The 20,171-nt window shown below is 31.5% G+C and overlaps 5 protein-coding genes across 10 annotated transcripts; 3 read left to right on the top strand and 2 right to left on the bottom strand.

Annotated features, from left to right (window-relative positions):
- Positions 1 to 118: 118 nt before the first annotated feature.
- Dlc90F (dynein light chain 90F) lies at positions 119 to 2,002 on the bottom strand. Of its 3 annotated transcripts, none has more exons than XM_033345866.2 (4): positions 1,868 to 2,002; positions 960 to 1,046; positions 546 to 711; positions 119 to 459 (listed from the first exon to the last, which is right to left on the bottom strand). In XM_033345866.2, exons 2-4 carry the CDS (start codon positions 981 to 983, stop codon positions 311 to 313), a joined length of 339 nt encoding a protein of 112 aa, XP_033201757.1. In that variant the 5' UTR covers positions 984 to 1,046; positions 1,868 to 2,002; the 3' UTR covers positions 119 to 310. The 3 variants fall into 3 exon arrangements, with proteins under 3 accessions (XP_033201757.1, XP_076478141.1, XP_076478140.1); XM_076622026.1 differs by lacking the exon at positions 1,868 to 2,002 and adding an exon at positions 1,188 to 1,445 and having other exon boundaries at positions 960 to 1,086; XM_076622025.1 differs by lacking the exon at positions 1,868 to 2,002 and adding an exon at positions 1,188 to 1,444.
- A 244-nt stretch (positions 2,003 to 2,246) lies between these two features.
- On the top strand, positions 2,247 to 3,200 carry LOC117163521 (distal membrane arm assembly component 2). Its single transcript, XM_033345862.2, has one exon. It carries the CDS (start codon positions 2,247 to 2,249, stop codon positions 3,084 to 3,086), a length of 840 nt encoding a protein of 279 aa, XP_033201753.1. The 3' UTR covers positions 3,087 to 3,200.
- Positions 2,697 to 3,918, bottom strand: LOC117163522 (U11/U12 small nuclear ribonucleoprotein 25 kDa protein). The gene is made up of 3 exons (XM_076622024.1): positions 3,631 to 3,918; positions 3,174 to 3,451; positions 2,697 to 3,075 (listed from the first exon to the last, which is right to left on the bottom strand). Exons 1-2 carry the CDS (start codon positions 3,916 to 3,918, stop codon positions 3,197 to 3,199), a joined length of 543 nt encoding a protein of 180 aa, XP_076478139.1. The 3' UTR covers positions 2,697 to 3,075; positions 3,174 to 3,196.
- Positions 3,919 to 4,307: 389 nt separating this feature from the next.
- LOC117163520 (uncharacterized) lies at positions 4,308 to 7,046 on the top strand. 2 transcript variants are annotated; one of them, XR_004465474.2, is made up of 6 exons: positions 4,309 to 4,539; positions 5,025 to 5,582; positions 5,662 to 5,776; positions 5,867 to 6,013; positions 6,089 to 6,290; positions 6,391 to 7,046. XR_004465474.2 is itself a non-coding variant. In XM_033345861.2 (5 exons), exons 1-5 carry the CDS (start codon positions 4,471 to 4,473, stop codon positions 6,208 to 6,210), a joined length of 1,011 nt encoding a protein of 336 aa, XP_033201752.1. In that variant the 5' UTR covers positions 4,308 to 4,470; the 3' UTR covers positions 6,211 to 6,291. The 2 variants fall into 2 exon arrangements, 1 of the variants encoding a protein (XP_033201752.1); XM_033345861.2 differs by lacking the exon at positions 6,391 to 7,046 and having other exon boundaries at positions 4,308 to 4,539; positions 6,089 to 6,291.
- Positions 7,047 to 8,412: 1,366 nt separating this feature from the next.
- On the top strand, positions 8,413 to 20,122 carry LOC117163518 (long-chain fatty acid transport protein 1). Of its 3 annotated transcripts, none has more exons than XM_033345853.2 (11): positions 8,413 to 8,714; positions 9,845 to 10,087; positions 14,350 to 14,500; positions 14,951 to 15,188; positions 15,657 to 15,882; positions 17,346 to 17,544; positions 18,010 to 18,202; positions 18,470 to 18,616; positions 18,776 to 18,913; positions 19,060 to 19,217; positions 19,388 to 20,122. In XM_033345853.2, exons 2-11 carry the CDS (start codon positions 9,897 to 9,899, stop codon positions 19,694 to 19,696), a joined length of 1,950 nt encoding a protein of 649 aa, XP_033201744.1. In that variant the 5' UTR covers positions 8,413 to 8,714; positions 9,845 to 9,896; the 3' UTR covers positions 19,697 to 20,122. The 3 variants fall into 3 exon arrangements, with proteins under 3 accessions (XP_033201744.1, XP_076478133.1, XP_076478134.1); XM_076622018.1 differs by having other exon boundaries at positions 8,413 to 8,719; XM_076622019.1 differs by lacking the exon at positions 8,413 to 8,714 and adding an exon at positions 9,211 to 9,363.
- Positions 20,123 to 20,171: the final 49 nt, after the last annotated feature.

Below are 20,171 nucleotides of genomic sequence, written 5' to 3'. Positions count from 1 at the left end.
TTTATATAAAAATTGCAAAATATTAAAACAGATGCTTTTAATATTACTTCCTAATTATAATAAATACATATATATACATACAAAAACAACAAAATATTTTAGTTAATAAATACAATAATTAGTGTCTTAAATGCAATGTATTTGCAATATAAAAAATACATAATATATCGTGAAAAGGAAGAGGCTATTGTGTAAAATAGATTTTATATTTCCTACACCATACTTGTAATTTTTGCAACTTAGTAAACGAAATTTTATTCTTTGTTGAGATTTTAGTTTATCAGAAAAGCGTTTAAAATACTAGAGTCAGTTAAATTGCTAGGCCAAATACAGAAACGATACAATACATTGTCTTGTTTTCCCAACGCACTGTACAACTACCATCAGTAGCATTATCCCAATAGCAAGAACTCGCAGTATGCAGTCCTGCTCCATTTTTTTGCATTATAGTACAAGTCACTAAAACAATTTTTTTAGTTCAACAAAAGATGAATTATTTAACTACAATTACTAAATTGGTTCTTGTGAATTATAAAAATACATACCTATATATTTATATGGCTTTTGAAGTTTTGTAAGATTCCCCAAACATCCTTCGACAACATTCGAGGTCCACTGATTTACTTTGTTATGTTGATAAGCATTTCCCCCAATAGATACTTCAATCGCTTCCTTAATAATTTTGCTTACATCATCGACCACAAATTGGGTCTAAAATATTAAAGTACTCGCTAAACTACTATATAAAGATATTAGTCATTTAAATCAAATGTGAATGTACATGTAAAATAAGCTATCATTATCAAGGTAACAGTCATTTTTGTCATTAAAATAAACATCGTTTATAATAAATAAATATATAAAAAAGCATTAAAATATGAATCTATACTGTATGTTCACATATTCTGACAATTCAGAAATAGACACATATTTTATTTGAAAAAGAGAAAAATACTAACCTCTTCTTGCATATCTTCCATCATCTTGTCAAACTTTTAATAAATTGCACACCAATGACTTTTATATTAATCCAAAAATAATTACCCCTTTAATCAAAATACGATTAATAGATTGACATCGCCAATACTGTTAGAATATTAGATCATTTTTAATAATAATACACATTATTACAAATAAAAAATTACATGCTTTATAAATTATATTGGATTAATTATATCTTTTCTCACCTTATATATTTTGCACACAAAAATACCGGCACAAGTATATTATAAGACGTATTGCAGTTTCATCAGCAACACCAAAGAAATATCTAGCGACAACTACCGCAGAATGTAAATTGATTACTGTCGACTGTTGAACATTGCATATTCGTTCAGATGTTTGACATGTCAATTTCAAATAGTTTTAAATTTGAGCAAATAATTCAATATAAAATATAAAGGGTATCTTATCAAACTTAATATTTTATATTCTTTTGTTAATTTAAGTACACCTTCCTTAAAATATTAACTCATGTTTTTATAAATTGTACGGTACACAAAAGAAATTGTATAGGTTAAAATAATTACACGTCACAAACTACTGATTCATTTAAAATATCTTACTTTTATTAAAATATTTATTAGCATTAGTAGTGTTACTAGTATTAATATTAGCCTTAGTAGCAAACAATAGTAGCAAACAATACAACGTGTTAGTACGTAATATTATTTCGGTATTCAATTAATTAATAACTTTAATAATTCCTTAATTGAGTATCAAATTTATTGCATTAATAATTAGATAATATACAATAATAATAACAAAACTACAGATACCCATACAAATTTTCAATACCATTCAATTAGTATTACTATAATGCTATAATTGCTATTGAAGTAATTTTCAATTTAATGTATATACATACTGATCATCCATGATAGTATTTCTTGTTCTATTACGACACGTATGTATAACTATGCCAAGTAATGTATGTAAAAGAAATCATTGGTTCGAGGATTTTTTATGATTCGTGAAATTTTTATAATTTAAATTACGGCGGTAAATCGATATATTATGTTGACTATCGACAGCACGGTATCATTATAGTGAACATGCCCAGTGTATATTATTAGACATATATACTCGCTGATGTTCAATAGCTTTAGTGAACAACTGTTTATTTTTGCAAAAGTATTGTTATTAAATGAATATTATAAAATTATACATATTTTGAAACAAGTTATGAGACAAGACAAATTTGTGAGATAAGAGATATCATTCATACATGAAACTACATAATAAAAATGTTACGTCAACGTTATACCCGCATGATATTCAAACAAATTTTTGAACATAAAAGTGTTTATAGACCGGTACAGGTTAACGTGACACGTTCGTTTTATGATAACCATGAAGCTATCAGTCACTTTATAAAGTATTTACGTAAACGACAAGTTACTGTTGGAACAAAAGCAGAAGCTTATGGCAGACACGTTTACGGTCCACCACTAGGAATGCTTGTAAAGGTAGAAGCACCTAATTCGCATGATTTTCTTGTATTCCGTCTACAACATTGGTGGAAACGTCAAAAGGATAATTATAAGGAATATGTCGAAAAAGAACAATATAAAAAATATATCTTAGCAGGTCCAGATTTGGCAGCAGCTAAGTATGTTATAGAGTGTAGCGGTAAAATAAGGTTCAAAAATCACAATGAATGGATAGATAAAACTAAGAAGAATGAACTTTCAAAATTGCCAGAAGAATATGATGAAAACTTTATTTTAGAGGAAATAGATTTCAATGGATATCCTATAAGATTTGAACATCTTGATTTTATTTTTAATCTCTATAATTTAAGAACACTAAGCTTCAGAGGTTGTAAAACAATTGATGATTGGTCATTGGATAAATTGTCTGCAGAATTTCCAAAGTTAGAGCATCTTGACGTATCAGAATGTGAAAATGTAACAGAAAGGGGACTAGAAGCACTATATAGAATGCCTAACTTGAAGAAATTAACTGTGACTAATTTTCATGGATCTGCAGCATTCGAATTAACTTGTTTCTTATTAGAAGATGTCAATCCATATCTAAAATGTGAAATTCAACAACCACAATACAAATGTTTACCTGAAAAATAATATATATAAGAAATCTCATTAATAATAATAGTATAATGTACTTTTTAAAGTATAAATTGCTATGTAATGTAAAATTGCAGTATTTACATATTACACGTTTTACGCAAAAACTAAGAGTGTTTTATCAATTTGTTTTTTTCTCTACGTCTTTTTACATAATGTAATTCTACTTTGTTTGTGATTCCATAAGCTTTTATATTTTCATTGTCATCTATTAATCTAACATTCTCAAAACATAGATGATACTTTTTCCAAATATGTTTCCAACTTATCTTCTTTTTGACTTTCTCTCTCTTCAGAGATAAATTTGTATGTCGTTTTATAGCTTTCTTGAGATCTACGACTGTAGTGTGGTGAGGGGGTACCTAAAATCATAAAGAATCAATTTAAAATAATCCAAAAATCGTTATATAGATTGTTATCCTAATTTTTCTTTATTTTAATTATCAAACATAGTAAATGTTATATACAAACAATATAAAATGTATAACAACGTAATACAAAATATAAAAATATATAAAAAGTTATTTGAAAAATGTCTCACCACAATTCCAAGTTTTGGCAATTCTCCACGATTCAAATACAAAGTTATCGCTTGTCCTTGTGCAACTGCAATTTGAGCTTTGAGTTCCTCGATAGTAACATCCGCCGGTAGACCAGAAAGTAACGGATCACTTTCAATTATATTACGAATTGCTCCTTTTGTTAGCTTGACTAATTCATCATGATCAAGTTCTGCGCATTTATCAATTATTTCTTCTTTTTTAATCAAATTATTTCCCTGCTCCTCTTTTGATTTAGCATTTTGAAATGTACACTGAATTTTATCCATAATTTCTATATATCGTAATTGAAAATACTGTAAACATTGAATGCATAAAAAAGATATTAAATAATAATAATATTAAGACTTCGTGCTTTGTGTAAATCATGTAATATTCTTAGTTGTATCGTTGTGTGTGTGTGTGCGCGCGCGTGTGTGTGCGCGCGCATGTGTGTGCAATCAAAATGTGCACATATAAATACATAAAATACCTGTTATACGTAGAAAACATTGAGAAGCGGTCGACTTCCTTTCACACGGAGTTGACGCATGCGCAAATAGTATTTATTAGTGCATTGAGGGCGCGGTTGTCACCGATCAATCTCGGTTGCATTTATATGTGTGTGTAGTTATGTGTATGTATGTATGTAGTTCATCCTGAAATTTTGCGGATATAGCGCGCGATACTTAGCTACGTTGTGTAAGTTGTGTTACATTTCGATATTTGCCAAAGTGTGGTGATTATTCGTTATAATTGTACGATCGAACGCACGGAAAAAATTTCCGTGCTAGAGGTCTATTGATATTTAAAAGAATACTGAAATCAAAACATTTATCAAGATGACGATCATCACAAAGGCCATTACTGAGAAGAAGGAACAACCGTTGTTTATTGCGGAGAATTCAGCGGTTAGCACTATTTTGATATTTATCAAACTCTAGCATTAGTGATATTTTAATGTTGTTAACGATGAAACATTAATAGAAATAATCGCAGAAATTTTAAATCTAGTTTGCTCTTTATAAATAAATATTCATCATGTCATCGAATTTATCGTTCTCCATGAATTTTATTCATTTTTAATAAATTTATTTGTGTGTAAATGTAATTTTATCTTTGCCTCTTGCATAGTGCTGCGTATTTGATACATTTTATGACGTCGTTTAATAGTTCGTTACACGTATTCACCATTATCGCAGACCAGCGACGATATAGTGGTGGTGGGATTGCAAAATTGATATAGATAGATGAGAGTTCACCTCTAGAAAATTACTGTTCCCATTTAGTTAATCGTTGTGAATATTAAAATGATATTTTTTTCTTCATCAAACATTGTTTTCATCAAAACTCATGAAGTAGGGTTCAGTATAAATAAATATCATTATGTAAACAGGAAAATGATAAACGGGATGTGGAGGCACAATGCTTGAAGTCCGATGTGGGAGGTCGTTATTTTGTTTCTCGGAGAAGCATTTATCGCATTCATGTGACCGCAACATTTTTACTGTTTATCGTTGCATTTATGATTCTGCTAATTGGAGTCATAGGTGGATTATACATATACAGACAATATGCTAGAACACAAATGCACAAAATTAAAACTGGATGGTACAGCATTCCTTATGACAAATCAAGCAAAACACCTTATACCAAAGATGTACTGCAAGAAGGCTTGATAGCAGATTCTAATATGGTTGTACAAGGTTTTAGAAGACCTGCAGGACAAGAAGCTATGGATTTTATAAAAGCTATTGAACTTAATTTGAGTAAACAAGATATGACGAAATTTACAGAGCAGGAAACTATGGATATGATCAGAAATATAAGTAACACGAGAAGCTTCTTCAAGGAACGATTTGAGATCGATTTGGAAAATGAGCACTATGAGAAAATTGATGTGCCAAATTTCCGTGGCGGGCGTCAAGGTCGATTTGTACATGATTTTAACATTGTAAGCATGTTGAAATATGTATTATATAAGGTATCTGACAGAAAGAATATATTACTTTGTATAATTTATTTCTTTATAGAATAAAAGTGGCATAATTGATATTGATGGACAACGTTGCTTTGTGATGCCACTTGATCGTCAAGCAATTTTACCACCGCGCAATATGTATGATCTTCTCAGAAAAATGTATAATGGTAATTTTCGTATATTTTGTAAAACAAATGAATTCGAATTTGGAAATAAGTAATATAATAATATATTTTTTATTTGTATAATGGTTGCAGGTTATTACGAAGTAGACACAGAAATTGTGCGTAGAACAATGAAAGTGGTCACTCCACCAATCTCTGATTTCTCAGTTCTTGGGACATATATAGCTCATGAATGTCAGGATTTCTCAACATATATGTTGACAAAAGTAAATTCAAATGGTCGGTATATTCAATACTATCTAATGATTGTTTAATATTATTGATTGGACTAATGTATATATCTTTATTTTGCAGTTGTTAAACGTAGTATATCAAACGGAGTATTTGGACAATTTGCAGGAAAAAATATCATAGAATTTGACATTTTGAACTTAGAAGATATAAATGCATATAACGAGGAAAGTCCACAAAATTGAACAGAAGGAATTTATAATTATTTTAGAATATTTACCGTTGTAGATCAATGTAAAAATTATATCCAATCCAGCAAACTTAGGTAATTTCTTTGTGAATTGCTACAAATCATATTGCCACCAACTTTATTTTTTTTAAATCCACGAAGAACTACTTATTTTTAAATATACATTCACTTTCAGGACGTTCATTAAGTCTTCCCATCATTTCCTATCTTAGCTCCAAATCAGTAATGCTATAATAAAAATAAGATATGTTAGTTATTGTACATCTGTTTAACATTTTATGAGAGTTTAATTCAGTAGCATGCTGATTATAAATGGCTGATGCGGTTGCAGAACTATTGCATTTTTACATAAACGTGTGTCAAGTACATATCCAACTTAAGTAACAGTGAAATGTCAGTGGTGCTTATTTATAAGGTAGAACTACATTTATTTACTTTTTATGCTTAAATTCTCTGTCGAACGGTTCTAGTAAAATGATAGAGATAATTCATATTAAAATTGTTGTACACTTAATACATAGTCGTACAATCGAATGACTAATAATTGTACAAACTAGCACGTTATTTTATAAATCGTATACTAATTCTATAAATCACGGATTTAAATGTTTTTATGAAAAATAATTTACACTTTCACCCGTTTATGAACAGTTGTAGTTTAAGAACTAATTAAAATACGTTTAAACGATATTTGTTCTTTCGTTAGATAATAGTAAATGTGTTGCAGAAACACGTGTTCTATAACACGTATTCTGAAAGAAATGTAACAGTAAAATATGTATTGAAAATGATAAAACATGAATAATAAAGTTACTGTGACCAGGTCAATAATATGAAGATTACGAATTAAAGCATGTGATCGAATAGTTCTACATCAAACTTTCTTCCTGTCATATAACATTCCTGCTATGAATTTTGATTTTATCGACGCTCAATATAAAAGACTTATATAAATTACAAAGAGAGTTAATACATGTGTATTATTTTATCAAACTTGATTGCATATATGTTTTTGTAACATGCGATTGCATGATTATTTAATTTTACAATAAAATGAATAACGATCGTATTTTATTTGCATTTTTAATAGATTTTTAAGCTTTACTGTTTACGAGCAAACCAGCCTCAAGTATGTCTGTCTTTTTTAATTTATTAAATCTTCATAACAATTTTAATAAATTTAAAATAATACTTTAAATTTAATAGGTTTTGTTCCAATGTGATTATAAAATTATAGATATAATCAAAATTTTGGTGATTTCAATTGAATTTCTCTTCCTGGTAATCAGTTTTATTTAAACCATTTGGAGATAATATGAAATTTGTTTTGAAAATCAAAATGATGCGCTATTGTATTACCTATTTGTATTTTATATATATCGCAATCTTTAATATTATTTAAGTTTATTTTTCGTATATTACGAATCATATATTTTCGATTAAAATATACTATGCTATATGAATACTGATTATTCATTGTTCTTTAACATACAGATGGTGCTGCAATCTAATTATACGCAGATCATTAAAAATTATAATTCTTTCATTGACAATATGAATTTTTATTTTAAAATATATGTGAATGTAAAATATATGTGATCGAATTTTTCTAGAGCATTATTGTATTTATAATTAATAAATATGTAAAAGTAAATAGTAATGATTGCAGAAGTTTTCATGTTGAAAACTAACAAAGTATCGTACATAACAACGTATTATATTAGTTACCAGAATTATAATTAAATTGAAATCTCGAATAAATGTCTACAGCATATTTAACATATTTTGGCAAAAATGATTTTTAAGTTACATTATTCCATAAGTTTTAAACTCCTCGCGTGCTTCTTATGTTTATTACATTACATCGCCTTCTGGCGAAATATCTGCAGCAAGTTTGTGTGTATGAAGACGACCGACAAGAATCGTAGATTAACGTCTATAGTCTATACAAATGAGGAGCAAGAAACGTAATAATATAAATTTTCAAGCATTCTTTACACAAAAAGCAAACTGTTTCTAATAAACGTTTTCGAATAGAATTTTTTTTCCCATTTCACTTTTCTTTGCTCGTTTATCTTTAACCGTGATTTTTGAAAAAAACTCTCAATAGGCAAACTTGAAAGCAAAAAGCATACACGAAACAAAACGGCGCTTGCTCAGGTTCGCAGAGTGGCTGGGCATGCCTAGTAGCGATGCGACAGGAACGTGAAGTTGGAGGAACGCCGTTGGTAGGAATCTCGTTAAAATAAAACTTCGATTTTCTGTTGCTTTGTACGTACACTATCGCTCGGGAATTATTCTCAGTGGTGGCGCAATAGCGAAGTGCCGTCGGAACGCGGTGTCTGCAGTCAAGTCAGTCGCTTTGCCGGCTGTTAGTGTTGTTGGTGCATCGTCGAGAGTGGCCTCGCTCCGAGAGGCACAGGATATTGATTTGCACGCTGTCTCGTACGATTTTCAATTCAGGATCAACCGTGGTGCTTCTCGTACCCCTTGAAACGAGTAAGGTACTTATTTATTCTCGTGCACCACATGCAATTTCATCTTAACAGAAGAAATCTCGAATAAATTTCCAGCTATTTTGTTAAAATCACTTGGTATTTTGTACAAAATATATATGAGAGAACTGGATTGGGATTGGATCAAAAGATTGTGATATTTTTATATATTGTCTCAGCTGGATCGTGGTATTAGTAAAACATAGGATATATTGATCGTCACGATTGTAATTGTGATATAAAGGGATATAAAGAGTCGTGATAGTGGAACATCAAAATGCATCGAATTTTGCATAGTTATAGTTAGTATAGTAATATCTTATTTGGTTTCGATATCTAATAATAACTTAAAATGGTCGTGGTATTTATCTTTTAAAACATTAACTCGTAGGTTTTTGTTATATGTATATAAAGTGACGATGTGACATTCGAGCATGAAAGATTCATCGGGGCGTTTTACGCGGTTCTGGATGTAATATTGATCGTGACACGTTGCACATAGGTATAAATGATCGTTGTTGTGGCACTCGCGTATCCCTATAGCGAAAGGTTGCGGTTGTCGGAGCTGTAACACGTGCGACTCCAAGACAAGGAGGCCGTCCAAGCAATCTCGTGCATCTTTGAAACAAAGAACCTTGTCGTATTAATTCGGTGTAAGTTCTTTAACAAAGAGACTGACCGTGGTTCGTAGCATGACTCTCAGATGCAAACATCGTTCGTGGCGTGTTTTTGTTGGCTTCAAAATAGAAAAGACTGGCCGTGGCATTTAAATGCGCCAGAATTTAATAAAATTTAAGAAAGTTTGGTTCGATATGCGAATAATTGATACGATTACGTCGTCAACCCTTAAAATGCTAAGTATTGATCGCTACACTTTGTGCGAGTCAGAAATAAAGCTACTGATTGTGTTACCTTACATAATTTTGAACCGCCAGAGAGTAATCGTTCTACATAGAAGTTGACTTTCCTATATGTAAAATAGAAAATAAAATTAATCTTCTTTGGTGCAAAAGTAGCGACGTTATTCTCGTGGAAACGTTCTTACCCTGAGTAGAAGAACAGTACGCGATATAATTGGTCTTTTCATATTCGATATACATATAAGGAAACTGATCATCGTGTTATCTTTTGCAGTTCCGAGGTACGGGTACCAGAACTCAGCGAACAGACTGGGTGACGCTGGATCATGGATGTTACACTTTTGCTGTTAGCTCTGGGTGTTATTGCTGCGATGTTCGGTGTTGTGGCGACGAGGTTCGGTTTCCCTGGGTTCAACAAGATTGCCCAGGTCGCGCTTGCTTTGGCCTTACTTCCAGTTATCTGCAAATTTCATCGGAAGCTATATATCATTTGCAAAGTTCTACCTCGTGACCTAAAGTAAGTCCTAAATCTATTATTATCGATCGACTGCTAATTTTAAGGCATTCGTGGAGAGTTTGAAAGTGTAACAATGAACATAATGCAGGAACGTACAAAACACCCAAATTATAGTGCTCGTTATAAGATTTATTACGGTATGTAAAATAATTCTTTATCTAGAGCCCATCTTTTTTATATTGGCGAAAATATAAATTTTCATAAAGTTATCAACGTTACATGCGGAAACTGATAGGATCGAAGTAGAGAAAACTTTTCACCAAATATTGGAAATCGTTGAATGCCGATAATTGATGAATCGTATTGAATGTATCAGACAGCGAAAATTATATAGTATTCGTTAACAACTCTTTCTGACTGAGTCAGAGGTTATTCAGGAGGTAGTAGTAAGATATTACTTAAAAATACAATGAGAAAGTGTTGAAGCTTTTAGAAAAATGAATATTTATTTATATAGCTATATCGATCTCGGTTTAAAGCGCATAAGGTCTTCGCGAGACTATTGTACGACAAGCTTTATTACTAGAAAAAGTTCACGTCTGGAAATTTATACTATGAATCTCTTTGGATGTGCTATATTTCGTAGCCTTACCATGTGCAGGTCATTCGCTGCGTTTATGAAGTATTTATAAAAGCAATGTTCATTAGTCTAGACTAAACATTTCACAGTTATCGTAACTATATAATATTTCGTTTCCTTGTGACTGTTTAATTTATTTTTTATTACGTTAACGCGTAAAACAGCGAATTTTATTTTCTCTCTGTTTGCAACATTTATTTATTCAAAAATCTACTTATCATATTTTTTCCTATAATCTTTATACATTATATTTATTATGTAGTTAGAAGGAGAAAGCTCACTAATAAAGGAATAATGACAAAGAAAAATATAGGAAGCTCGGTTCTCTGTACGCTTGATCTCAATAACTCAACATTCATATCGCGGCTCCTTATCAGTCTTTTATCACCTGCTTCGCTCCACACAAAGTCATTACCAGTACCTTCGTAGAGCCTTTTTGATTGTTTTTCAAACGTTTCGCTTTCGTCCGCGACGAGAAAGTACTTGCTCATACCAGATGCGTTTCTTCAATCATCAACGGTCACTGACCTGCGTAAGGCTACGCTCGTTGGCTAAAAAGACCGTTAGAGAAAAGAAATGCTTACTTTGGTAAATATGCTCGTATCTACTCGTTTTTCTGTACGTATATGTCGCAAAAGTAATGCACACGTTACTCGATAGTACGGCAAAGTGATATCGGTAGTGTCAGTATCGAGAGCAGAACGCGGAATTATTTGTCTAATGCGAGAAACATAGTTCCGTTACCATCGATGGTTAAATGAACTTCGATTGCGGAATACAAAGGTTAACGGAGTAGATTAGAGAGGGATGATTTGATAGAATATTTGAAGATCAAACAAGATGTGAGAAGAGTATGGAATTGTTATTGGAGAAAAATGGATCGTATCTCTCTCTTTCTCTCTGCTGCTATTACATCTCGTAATAAATACGTTCCTCGCACTTTTCTGTACCCAAGAGTTGTCTGTATCCGTTGCATTGTGTCGACGCATAATAGTATTAGTCGGTTGAGCGTATTTGTAAAAGTTGATACAAAGCTGATCGAGTACAATTTTCTGTATGACAAAGGCTTAAGAGGCGGGAAAAAACGTATTTTTCTATTTAGTATTTTTAATAGCTTTTAATCTAGCGATATGAGATCGATCAGTAGAAAAAATAGAGGTAAATTGCGTTATAAAATATGAAATGACTCGAAAAGGAAGATGCTTCTGGTATTATCTTGTTATCACTGAGATTTTTATCAAAAGCTCCTGTCTTGTTGTGTTTCGCGATTATTTGCTAATTACATATATACTTTGCAAATCAAAGAATCGTAAATACGAGCGTAGAAATCTCGTCGGATCTATCCTAAGTCTATTCTAATACCATTTGTTGCTCCTGATCGAAATTAGCAGCGATTATGTTCTCGCATCGCTATATACGATATACACGAGGTAATGAAAAAAGATGAATTTTCCTATTTGTCCTGTAGATAGCTGAACTATTTAAATACGTATACACATACTACTAACTAGTACCCAAGATTTTATATAACTACTTGTTATAATTGACATCGTAGGATGAACATCAAAGCTTGTTATTACTGGAAAAGGTGCACGTACGCGCATCGCACTTCCTGTGACTGATAAAAATTCCAAAGTTCAATCAATGTGTATCTTTGGCCATGCGATAATGTCATTTAAACTAACTTATCACTGACAAACAAATTTGAATCGGTTGTAAGTTTTACTTGTTTTCTCATAATTGTTCAAAGTTCAAACGTTATATACGATGTCCCATCAATGGCGTCTCGATAAATGATCATTCACATTAAAACGTGTTATGTCTATGATATGAAACGTAATATAAATAGTAGCGTAAGCAGCAATGAAATTTTACCGTCCAATAAAATCGTAGGTAAATGTTTGCGTATAATCACAGTTCCTGTATCGTTCTAAATATTTGTTTCAAATAAACGACACAAGCAATCTTGAATTTTATAATTTTCTGTATGATAGAAATAGAATATTTTGGTGAAAAAATAGAGAACACAGCGTTAAGCGAAGTGAAAAGTTTCGATCTTAATTATCGAAGCTGAAGAAGTTGGATAATTTTCAACTTTGAACGATGGGAATTCGAAGAAAAAATATACGACATTAAAAACATAGGAGGACAAAGGCTAATGAACCGACAGTTCTAAATATGATTAAAATCCGAAGAAGACATAGAAAATAGAAAGCGAACGAGGGAGAATGGATTATACAGTGTTGAGTATTTATAATTAGAATTTTAAGACATAAGATGGATAGCGGAAGGGAGTATGCAAGCCTGGAGGTCTAAAAGAAATAAATCTAACATCTTCTTTCGTTTACAAGTATTTGATGAAAAATCAAGATTTATACAGGGGACTTGAAGCAACGTTTTAACTCTATGTTCCTATTTCGAGTATAAAATTTCGAGTTTTTAAATCCGACATGATTACGTATCTTCGCAATTTTTCATGATTAAATTTCACAGAGAAAACTGGATAATATAAGGCATAGACAACGAAGGAAAGTAGATTATCTAAATTTAAGTTTCCTTAAAATTCCAAAAAAAAAAAAAAAGTAAAATATACAAGGCATAGATAGATAAGAAATTTTTCAATTTTAAATATTTTGCAATGAAATTAGAAGATAAGAATATGCAACGCATTAGACGATAAGAAAAAGTAGGTCGTCTTTTGTTAGACGCATTACGTACATACGTATATTAGATATAGACTACCAACATATCGCAACATATGTATATGTTTACAATTTCTTTATTAAATCGTTTCGAACATTGTTGACTTAGTCGTAATTTTAAAATTGCGCTCAATATTGTATGTGCGAATAGAACTAATTTATATTAATTATAAGTTTAGCAGTATGCCATTAATTAGTACCGTATTCTATCAATGCGAGTAAATTTACTTCTTAGTAGAAAATGAATTTGTTATCTATTGATTTCTAGTCGAACTGTTACCTTCGTCTTTTTTTCTTTTTCTATCTAAGATACGATACGATGTAATATCTTCGTTACCAACTTTTCTAGTATACAAAGCGTTTCTAGTATATTGTACTGTATTACTTACTGTAGGCGTTATCTAGCAACTTTTATCATTACTGATGTTAATGACACTAGTTTTTACCTATTCGTTAGTATTTACATACATACTTTTAGCTTATCGAATCTAACAATTAAATACGATGCATGTAATCCGAAAAGATTACGAGGAACTCCGAAAAGATAATACAATTGATGACATTTTTTTTTTTTTTTTTGATAAAATCGTAGGCAAAGTTAAACTTTAATTCTGTAGAGTTCCCGAATCTTGAAAATTCGCTAAAATATTTTTCTGATAAATATGTTTATTTGGGGAAATTAGCAAGGTTCGATTCATGCTTCGTGAAATTAAAACAGATAAATGTTATCTTGTTTGTGCAAATATTTTTTTGAATGAACGTAATTGCGTCAGTGTGTACGTAAAAAATTAAGATCAATTTTTTTTAAGGCATCGTAGTATCGAAAAAACGCGATAAACGCGAAACAAAAATTTATACGACGACTTTAAATTGCAAATGCAATAAACATATAGCTAGAAAAGAGATTCAAGTTTTTCGATAAAAATATATAATTTTATCAAACTCTTAATTTCGTGAAAAATTATCTTTATAATTTTCAGATTCCTGTATCGTGCTGTTACGGCAGAAATCGAAATAAAAGGGCAACGTCGAAACAATATGACCGTCGTGAAGGTTTTTAAGAAAAGAGTGGATCGTTATCCTAACAAGCCTTGCTTCTTCTTCGAGGATCAAGTTTGGACTTATTCCGACGTACGTACATATGCAACGTGCGAGCTCAATAATTTCGATCGTGGACGTTAATTTCTTATTTGTCGATTTTTTAAATCTTTCGGTTTTCTTTAAAGAGCATCGAAGCAGAGGAAGATTACATTTTCGTTTATATGTCTGCAGGAATCTTGTCCGTTGAAAATAATTTTCATTTGTTCTAAAACACGAATACATCTGTAGTAGTGTATAAGAAGGTTGTAAATTAATTCAATTAATTCCTTAAACAGAATTATAGAGAGCCAGAGACAGGTATTTCGTGCATCATTACAGATTCAAGTGAAAAAACGTCTCTGTTTATTTTACTCTCCTTTTTTACTTATTATTTATTATTTGCAAATAGTACACCGAATATAACGATTGGTTATTTTTTCTCTTTCATCTGCAGATATAAGAGACAATAAGAGGATAATGTTTAAAAATTCAAACTTGCAGATTAACAAATATAGCAACCAGATAGCATATATTTTTCAAAAAGCTGGTTACGTAAAAGGAGATGCTGTGGCCTTAATGATGCCCAATAGACCAGAATATGCCGCGATTTGGCTTGGCCTGGGAAAACTCGGTGTCGTTACTGCACTGATTAACACGAATTTGCGTCTCCAGTCTTTGATTCATTGTCTTCGTATCGCTGAAGTGAAGAGTATCATTTACGTGGAAGAATACTCGTCTGGTAAATATGACATGGACGTGATTTATCTTGCAACAATTACAACGTGATAAAGAAAGGGGAAAAAGGCAATCGAAGGGACGAGACATCACAAAGAAATCGTTATTTAAGATGTAGAACAATTATTCAGTAAAGATCATTGTTAATGGAATTGGAGATAACTTGCTATCTTTAACGTTTAATTTATTACAAAATGTGATTTTCTCTGATTACACATGTTTATTTTAGTCGAATGTGAAAGGTTGTTTAAATAACAGAGGGTGAATGAGGGAACTGTAAATGAAGTGCTTGTTCAGCCATTGAAATCATTAAAATAAAGTTGAAGAGACATTTCGGTATATTCTTCCAACGATTGTGTGTAAATCGTAGTATAAATTATCGAATTTTCTACGTCAGAAATAACGACGATCATAGAAATGTAGGTAGCACAAGAATTCGGACAAATATATAAAAATTAAATTGTTTTCTTAGCCGTCGATGACATTATGGACTCGATCCAGGGAATCGCGAGATACAAAGTATGTTTCAAGTCTGAAACCTGTGAGAACGGAGTGTACGATTTGAACAAACTTATATCGGAAGCCAGCACGAATGAGCCTGTCGTAAAAGACGAACCCAATTACCGGGATAAGCTGCTATACTTTTACACAAGCGGTACCACTGGTTTACCGAAAGTTGCAATAGTTCTCAATTCGAGGTAAGAACCCATATTCTTTAAATCTTTCCCTCAAATGTAGCGAAACGAGGCTTTTATCCTGTTACCTTTAGTTCAATTAAAAGAGGCTGATTGGCTTACTTGGTATTATTTATAAAGTTATTATTTCGAATCGTGTTAAATATAATCGTTAGTTTTGAAAGTATAGTTATAGTTTTAAAAATATCAAGCAAGCGAAACACATTCTGTATGACGCGGTTTGATTTTTTTTTGCATTGAACTTTAACTAAAAAGTGGTCAAGGTTGATAGTATCGTTAGATACTATACCCTAGAATTTGCTATAATCTTTAACACAAAAGTTGATTTATTATGTAAATATATCGACCCTCCGTACCTAGGTCGGTCTTGAACGACAAAATTAAGACAACGCTTTAGAGACTTAAAGTCAGATCAACGGTATTCCTTTTAATGGTATTATATGGCGATTGAGTAAATCTCCTGATTACGATTAACTTTGTAACATAATTATAGAACCGATAATTCCAGGTCTGCGTAATTGTATTATCTAAAATCTAATAAACAATATAATTCGAACGAAACTCTAAAGAGAAAAATTATTGTAGGAAAGGAAATAAAATTTTAAAGGTAGAAATGATTGTACATGCATGAAACATTGAACGTTTCATTTATTGGACATTTTACTACTACAAATAATTATCATTTCTAGTGTGGTAGATTAATTTATTGTTAGCAAATAAAATATTTTTAACCAAGTTTTTTTCTACGGATAACGGTATCGTTGGAAATATTTTATCGAAAATATGTAATTTTCCATTCTGCTCGTTATGGAGTATATAAAAAAACAGATAACGAGCTCGACTTGTACTGTTAGAGCAATTTTTAGTAAAGGTTTTTAAACTTTCATTTATGCTTAGACAGAGTTCCGTGTACAGAATGAATTATCTACCTGCTGAACGTATAAATGATCTATAATCCTCTCAGGAAAGCCTTACGACTCGTCGAGAATGAGATTACATGTAAATGTAGTCTCTTTACCCAGAGACTGCTTCCTGTCTGCCTGCATTATGACTGTTTTATGCTACTAATAAAATACCCTAGCTCCTGTCCATGTCAACTTTCATTTCGATTTATCGTTAATTCTTTTGGATGAAATAAAGAAGCAATTTAATTCAATCATACGTCATATATTAATTTTGAACATGGCTTGCAATGAAAAAGTATATAGAAAGATTTTAAGAATTTCTTTCTATTTTAGATTCCTGCTTTTTATAAATATTTTATTTCTGCTAACATTCTTTAAAACTATTTCAATTTCAAGCTCGTCAGATAAGATTGCATCAAATCAGACAATAACTCTTTGAGTGATTACTATTTATCATATAAAAGTACTATTTGTTTTATAAATAATTGAAACAACGTTAATCATTTCGTTGTACTTTATGATACATAGAATAAAAATAATAACGTAACGTATGTGTTACAGATACTTGCTGGTCGTAATGCCCTTTAATTTGGTGGGCTTGAGATCGGGTGATATCCTATACAATCCAAATCCCTTGTACCATACTGCTGGTGGAATGCTTGGAGTAGGTTTCGCAATTCTGAAAGGTATACCAACCGTGTTAAGGACCAAGTTTTCAGTGTCGGCTTATTGGACAGATTGCATCAAATATAATTGTACCGTAGGTGATTTACAAAATTTTTATACTGTATAGCGATCTCAGTGAAATTAATGCTTACAAAATTGGATTTTCAATTCGCTCATTTTCGTCACGATATCCGTTAGTCTCTCCAAAGCAGAAGGAACGGCTTATAAACGAGAATAAGTTAGTACATTGCGCTATACAGATTTGAGTCATTTTGCTATATGTAAAATTACATATTCGACGTTATTTTGTTCCTAAACTTTATGAAAAATAATTAATTTACTGATATCGTTAATACCTCTAAAACATCCAAATTATATTAAGTGTTTTCATTACTGATTAATTTGCAACAATTGCATAATTTATAAGAGAATATTTTGTATTATTAATGCGTTTTTAATTATTAAGTCAGTGCACGGCGTAGTGTAACAATTGATTGGACATTGTGCAATTTTTAAATGTAATAGCCCGTTCCTATCAAATTGTAATTTTGTTTGTTAGGCAGCACAATACGTCGGTGAAATGTGTCGTTACTTGCTGAATGCACCCCCCAAACCGGAAGATAATGCGCATCGTTTGAGACTCATGTTTGGAAATGGCATGAGGCCGCAGATTTGGGGCGAATTTGTCAAACGCTTCAACATTAAACGAATTTCCGAATTCTACGGATCTAGCGAGGGCAATGCTAACATTGGTAACATTCAATATTTTAATTATATATCTAGGAACGTTATGTAAAAACATTTGGAAGATATTCGTATATTTTATTCAATTTCTTCTCTTTTATACTTTATTCAATTTGGAATTTCGATCATATTTTATATTGTAATCAATTTTACTTACTTATAGCATTCAAATAAAATTGTAACAATAAATCATAAGCTGATATTCCTTATTGTAATTTTTATATTTAATTCTTACAGTAGAGATTCTTAAATAATTCGTTATTGTTGTATTACAGCTAATTTAGACGGTCGAACTGGCGCCGTCGGTTTTGTGCCACTAATTGTGCCACGAGTGTTTCATCCTCTAGCAATTATCCGCGTAAATAACCAGACATACGAGCCTGTTAGAGGAACCAATGGCTTATGTATAAGAGCAGAAACAAGTAAGAATTTAACTTTGATATTAAACAATTCGTAACGGATGCGAAAGCAAACTTTGCTGAAATATTGGTTTTGTCGTGTTAAATTTATTTTTGTAATACACTTAATACGAAATTCTACTTATTTTCTCTGCAAAACTATCTTTTTTTTTTTCTTGATAGATGAGCCAGGCATGTTCATAGGATTAATAAAAGAAGGAGACGCGTTAAGAGAGTTCAATGGATATCTGGATAAAGAAGAATCGAAAAGAAAAATAATACAAGATGTGTTTGTGAAAGGTGATAAGGCCTTTCTAACAGGTGAGTTGTACTTTAATAACTGATAAGGGACTTATACGCAGTCGTAAAAGGACCTTCGTCCAATCAAATGTTCGTTTAAATAAAAGTCTTTACCACCAACGATTTTCTCTTAAGATAATTTCTATTTTCTGGAATTCTTTTCTTAGGTGATATTTTAGTAGAGGATGAATGCGGTTATATCTATTTCAAGGATAGAGTAGGCGACACGTTTAGGTGGAAGGGAGAAAACGTTGCTACTGCAGAAGTGGAGGGAGTTATCAGTAATATTGCAGGAAAAAGAGACGCTACCGTTTACGGAGTTCAGGTTTGTTAACAAAAATAATTATATCCGCTTTTAATATAACATTAATACATAAATAATTTTAATAAAAGACGTAGTTAATTACTATGTAAAACTTGTCACACTTTTTTGTATATAAAGTTTGACCTGTATTTTAAATCTAAAAACGTGAATTAATTTTAATATCACCGAAGGTGCCTGGAATGGAAGGAAGGGCAGGAATGGCAGCGATAGTTGACCCAGACAGCCTTCTGGATTTCAAAGCTCTTGCAGAAGGTTTAGAGAAAGCACTGCCAGCATACGCTAGACCAATCTTCTTGCGAATTGTGAAAGAACTGGAAATAACAGGGACATTTAAGTTGAAGAAGATGAACCTTCAAAAGGAAGGTTTCGATCCGAGCAAAATTCAAGACAAGATGTACTTCTTATCCGGTAACAAAGAATACGTCGAAATCACACCAGAACTTTATCAAGAAATTATTTCCGGATCGAGAAAGTTCTAGTTGTAACATTAACGCTTGGCGAGCGACACTCAATTGTCGAATATACTTGTAAAACGAGTACATATATAACTTTTTTTACAACATGAATATGACTTTCTGCACGCGCCTTGTAGATACAATGCATAGGATATTATGTAATAACATCAGGCATGTTAAACCATAGAGTTATAGGCGGATGTTTTTTGAACTTATGAAAAGAAGGGGAGAGAGTTATTTTTACGAGGGCTCAAAAATAGGAAAAAGAGATAAGCGAAAAAGAAATTACATTTTTGTCATCAACGACGGGAGACGAATATGGTGACATGTTCCTGTTTATTTTATAAATACTGTGTATATTTTTAATCAAACGAAACGGTCCGTAGTATAAGACAAATTGGCATTGTAGGTAGGAAGATAGCAACGAATAAAGTCATTCTTAACACGTAATGCTGATTTTTCATCAGAAATACCTTATTTAAGCATATAGAAATTTCTC

This window comes from Bombus vancouverensis, chromosome 10 (genome assembly GCF_051014615.1).
Source record: "Bombus vancouverensis nearcticus chromosome 10, iyBomVanc1_principal, whole genome shotgun sequence".
Classification (NCBI taxonomy): domain Eukaryota; kingdom Metazoa; phylum Arthropoda; class Insecta; order Hymenoptera; family Apidae; genus Bombus; species Bombus vancouverensis.
Note: the sequence above shows the minus strand (reverse complement) of the source record. Positions and strands in the feature narration are given on the sequence as shown.

Excerpts from the sequence above, each read along its gene's own strand:
- LOC117163521 (XM_033345862.2), top strand. The coding sequence starts at position 2,247 with ATGTTACGTCAACGTTATACCCGCATGATATTCAAACAAATTTTTGAA.
- LOC117163518 (XM_033345853.2), top strand. The coding sequence starts at position 9,897 with ATGGATGTTACACTTTTGCTGTTAGCTCTGGGTGTTATTGCTGCGATG. Across the intron at positions 14,501-14,950 it reads AAGTTTGGACTTATTCCGAC|ATTAACAAATATAGCAACCA; the intron begins GTACGTACATAT and ends TCAAACTTGCAG. Across the intron at positions 19,218-19,387 it reads CTACCGTTTACGGAGTTCAG|GTGCCTGGAATGGAAGGAAG; the intron begins GTTTGTTAACAA and ends ATATCACCGAAG.
- LOC117163522 (XM_076622024.1), bottom strand. The coding sequence starts at position 3,918 with ATGGATAAAATTCAGTGTACATTTCAAAATGCTAAATCAAAAGAGGAG. Across the intron at positions 3,452-3,630 it reads TGCCAAAACTTGGAATTGTG|GTACCCCCTCACCACACTAC; the intron begins GTGAGACATTTT and ends TTATGATTTTAG.
- LOC117163520 (XM_033345861.2), top strand. The coding sequence starts at position 4,471 with ATGACGATCATCACAAAGGCCATTACTGAGAAGAAGGAACAACCGTTG. Across the intron at positions 5,583-5,661 it reads TTGTACATGATTTTAACATT|AATAAAAGTGGCATAATTGA; the intron begins GTAAGCATGTTG and ends ATTTCTTTATAG. Across the intron at positions 5,777-5,866 it reads TCTCAGAAAAATGTATAATG|GTTATTACGAAGTAGACACA; the intron begins GTAATTTTCGTA and ends TAATGGTTGCAG.
- Dlc90F (XM_033345866.2), bottom strand. The coding sequence starts at position 983 with ATGATGGAAGATATGCAAGAAGAG. Across the intron at positions 712-959 it reads TGGAAGATATGCAAGAAGAG|ACCCAATTTGTGGTCGATGA; the intron begins GTTAGTATTTTT and ends TTAATATTTTAG. Across the intron at positions 460-545 it reads AAAGCCATATAAATATATAG|TGACTTGTACTATAATGCAA; the intron begins GTATGTATTTTT and ends AAATTGTTTTAG.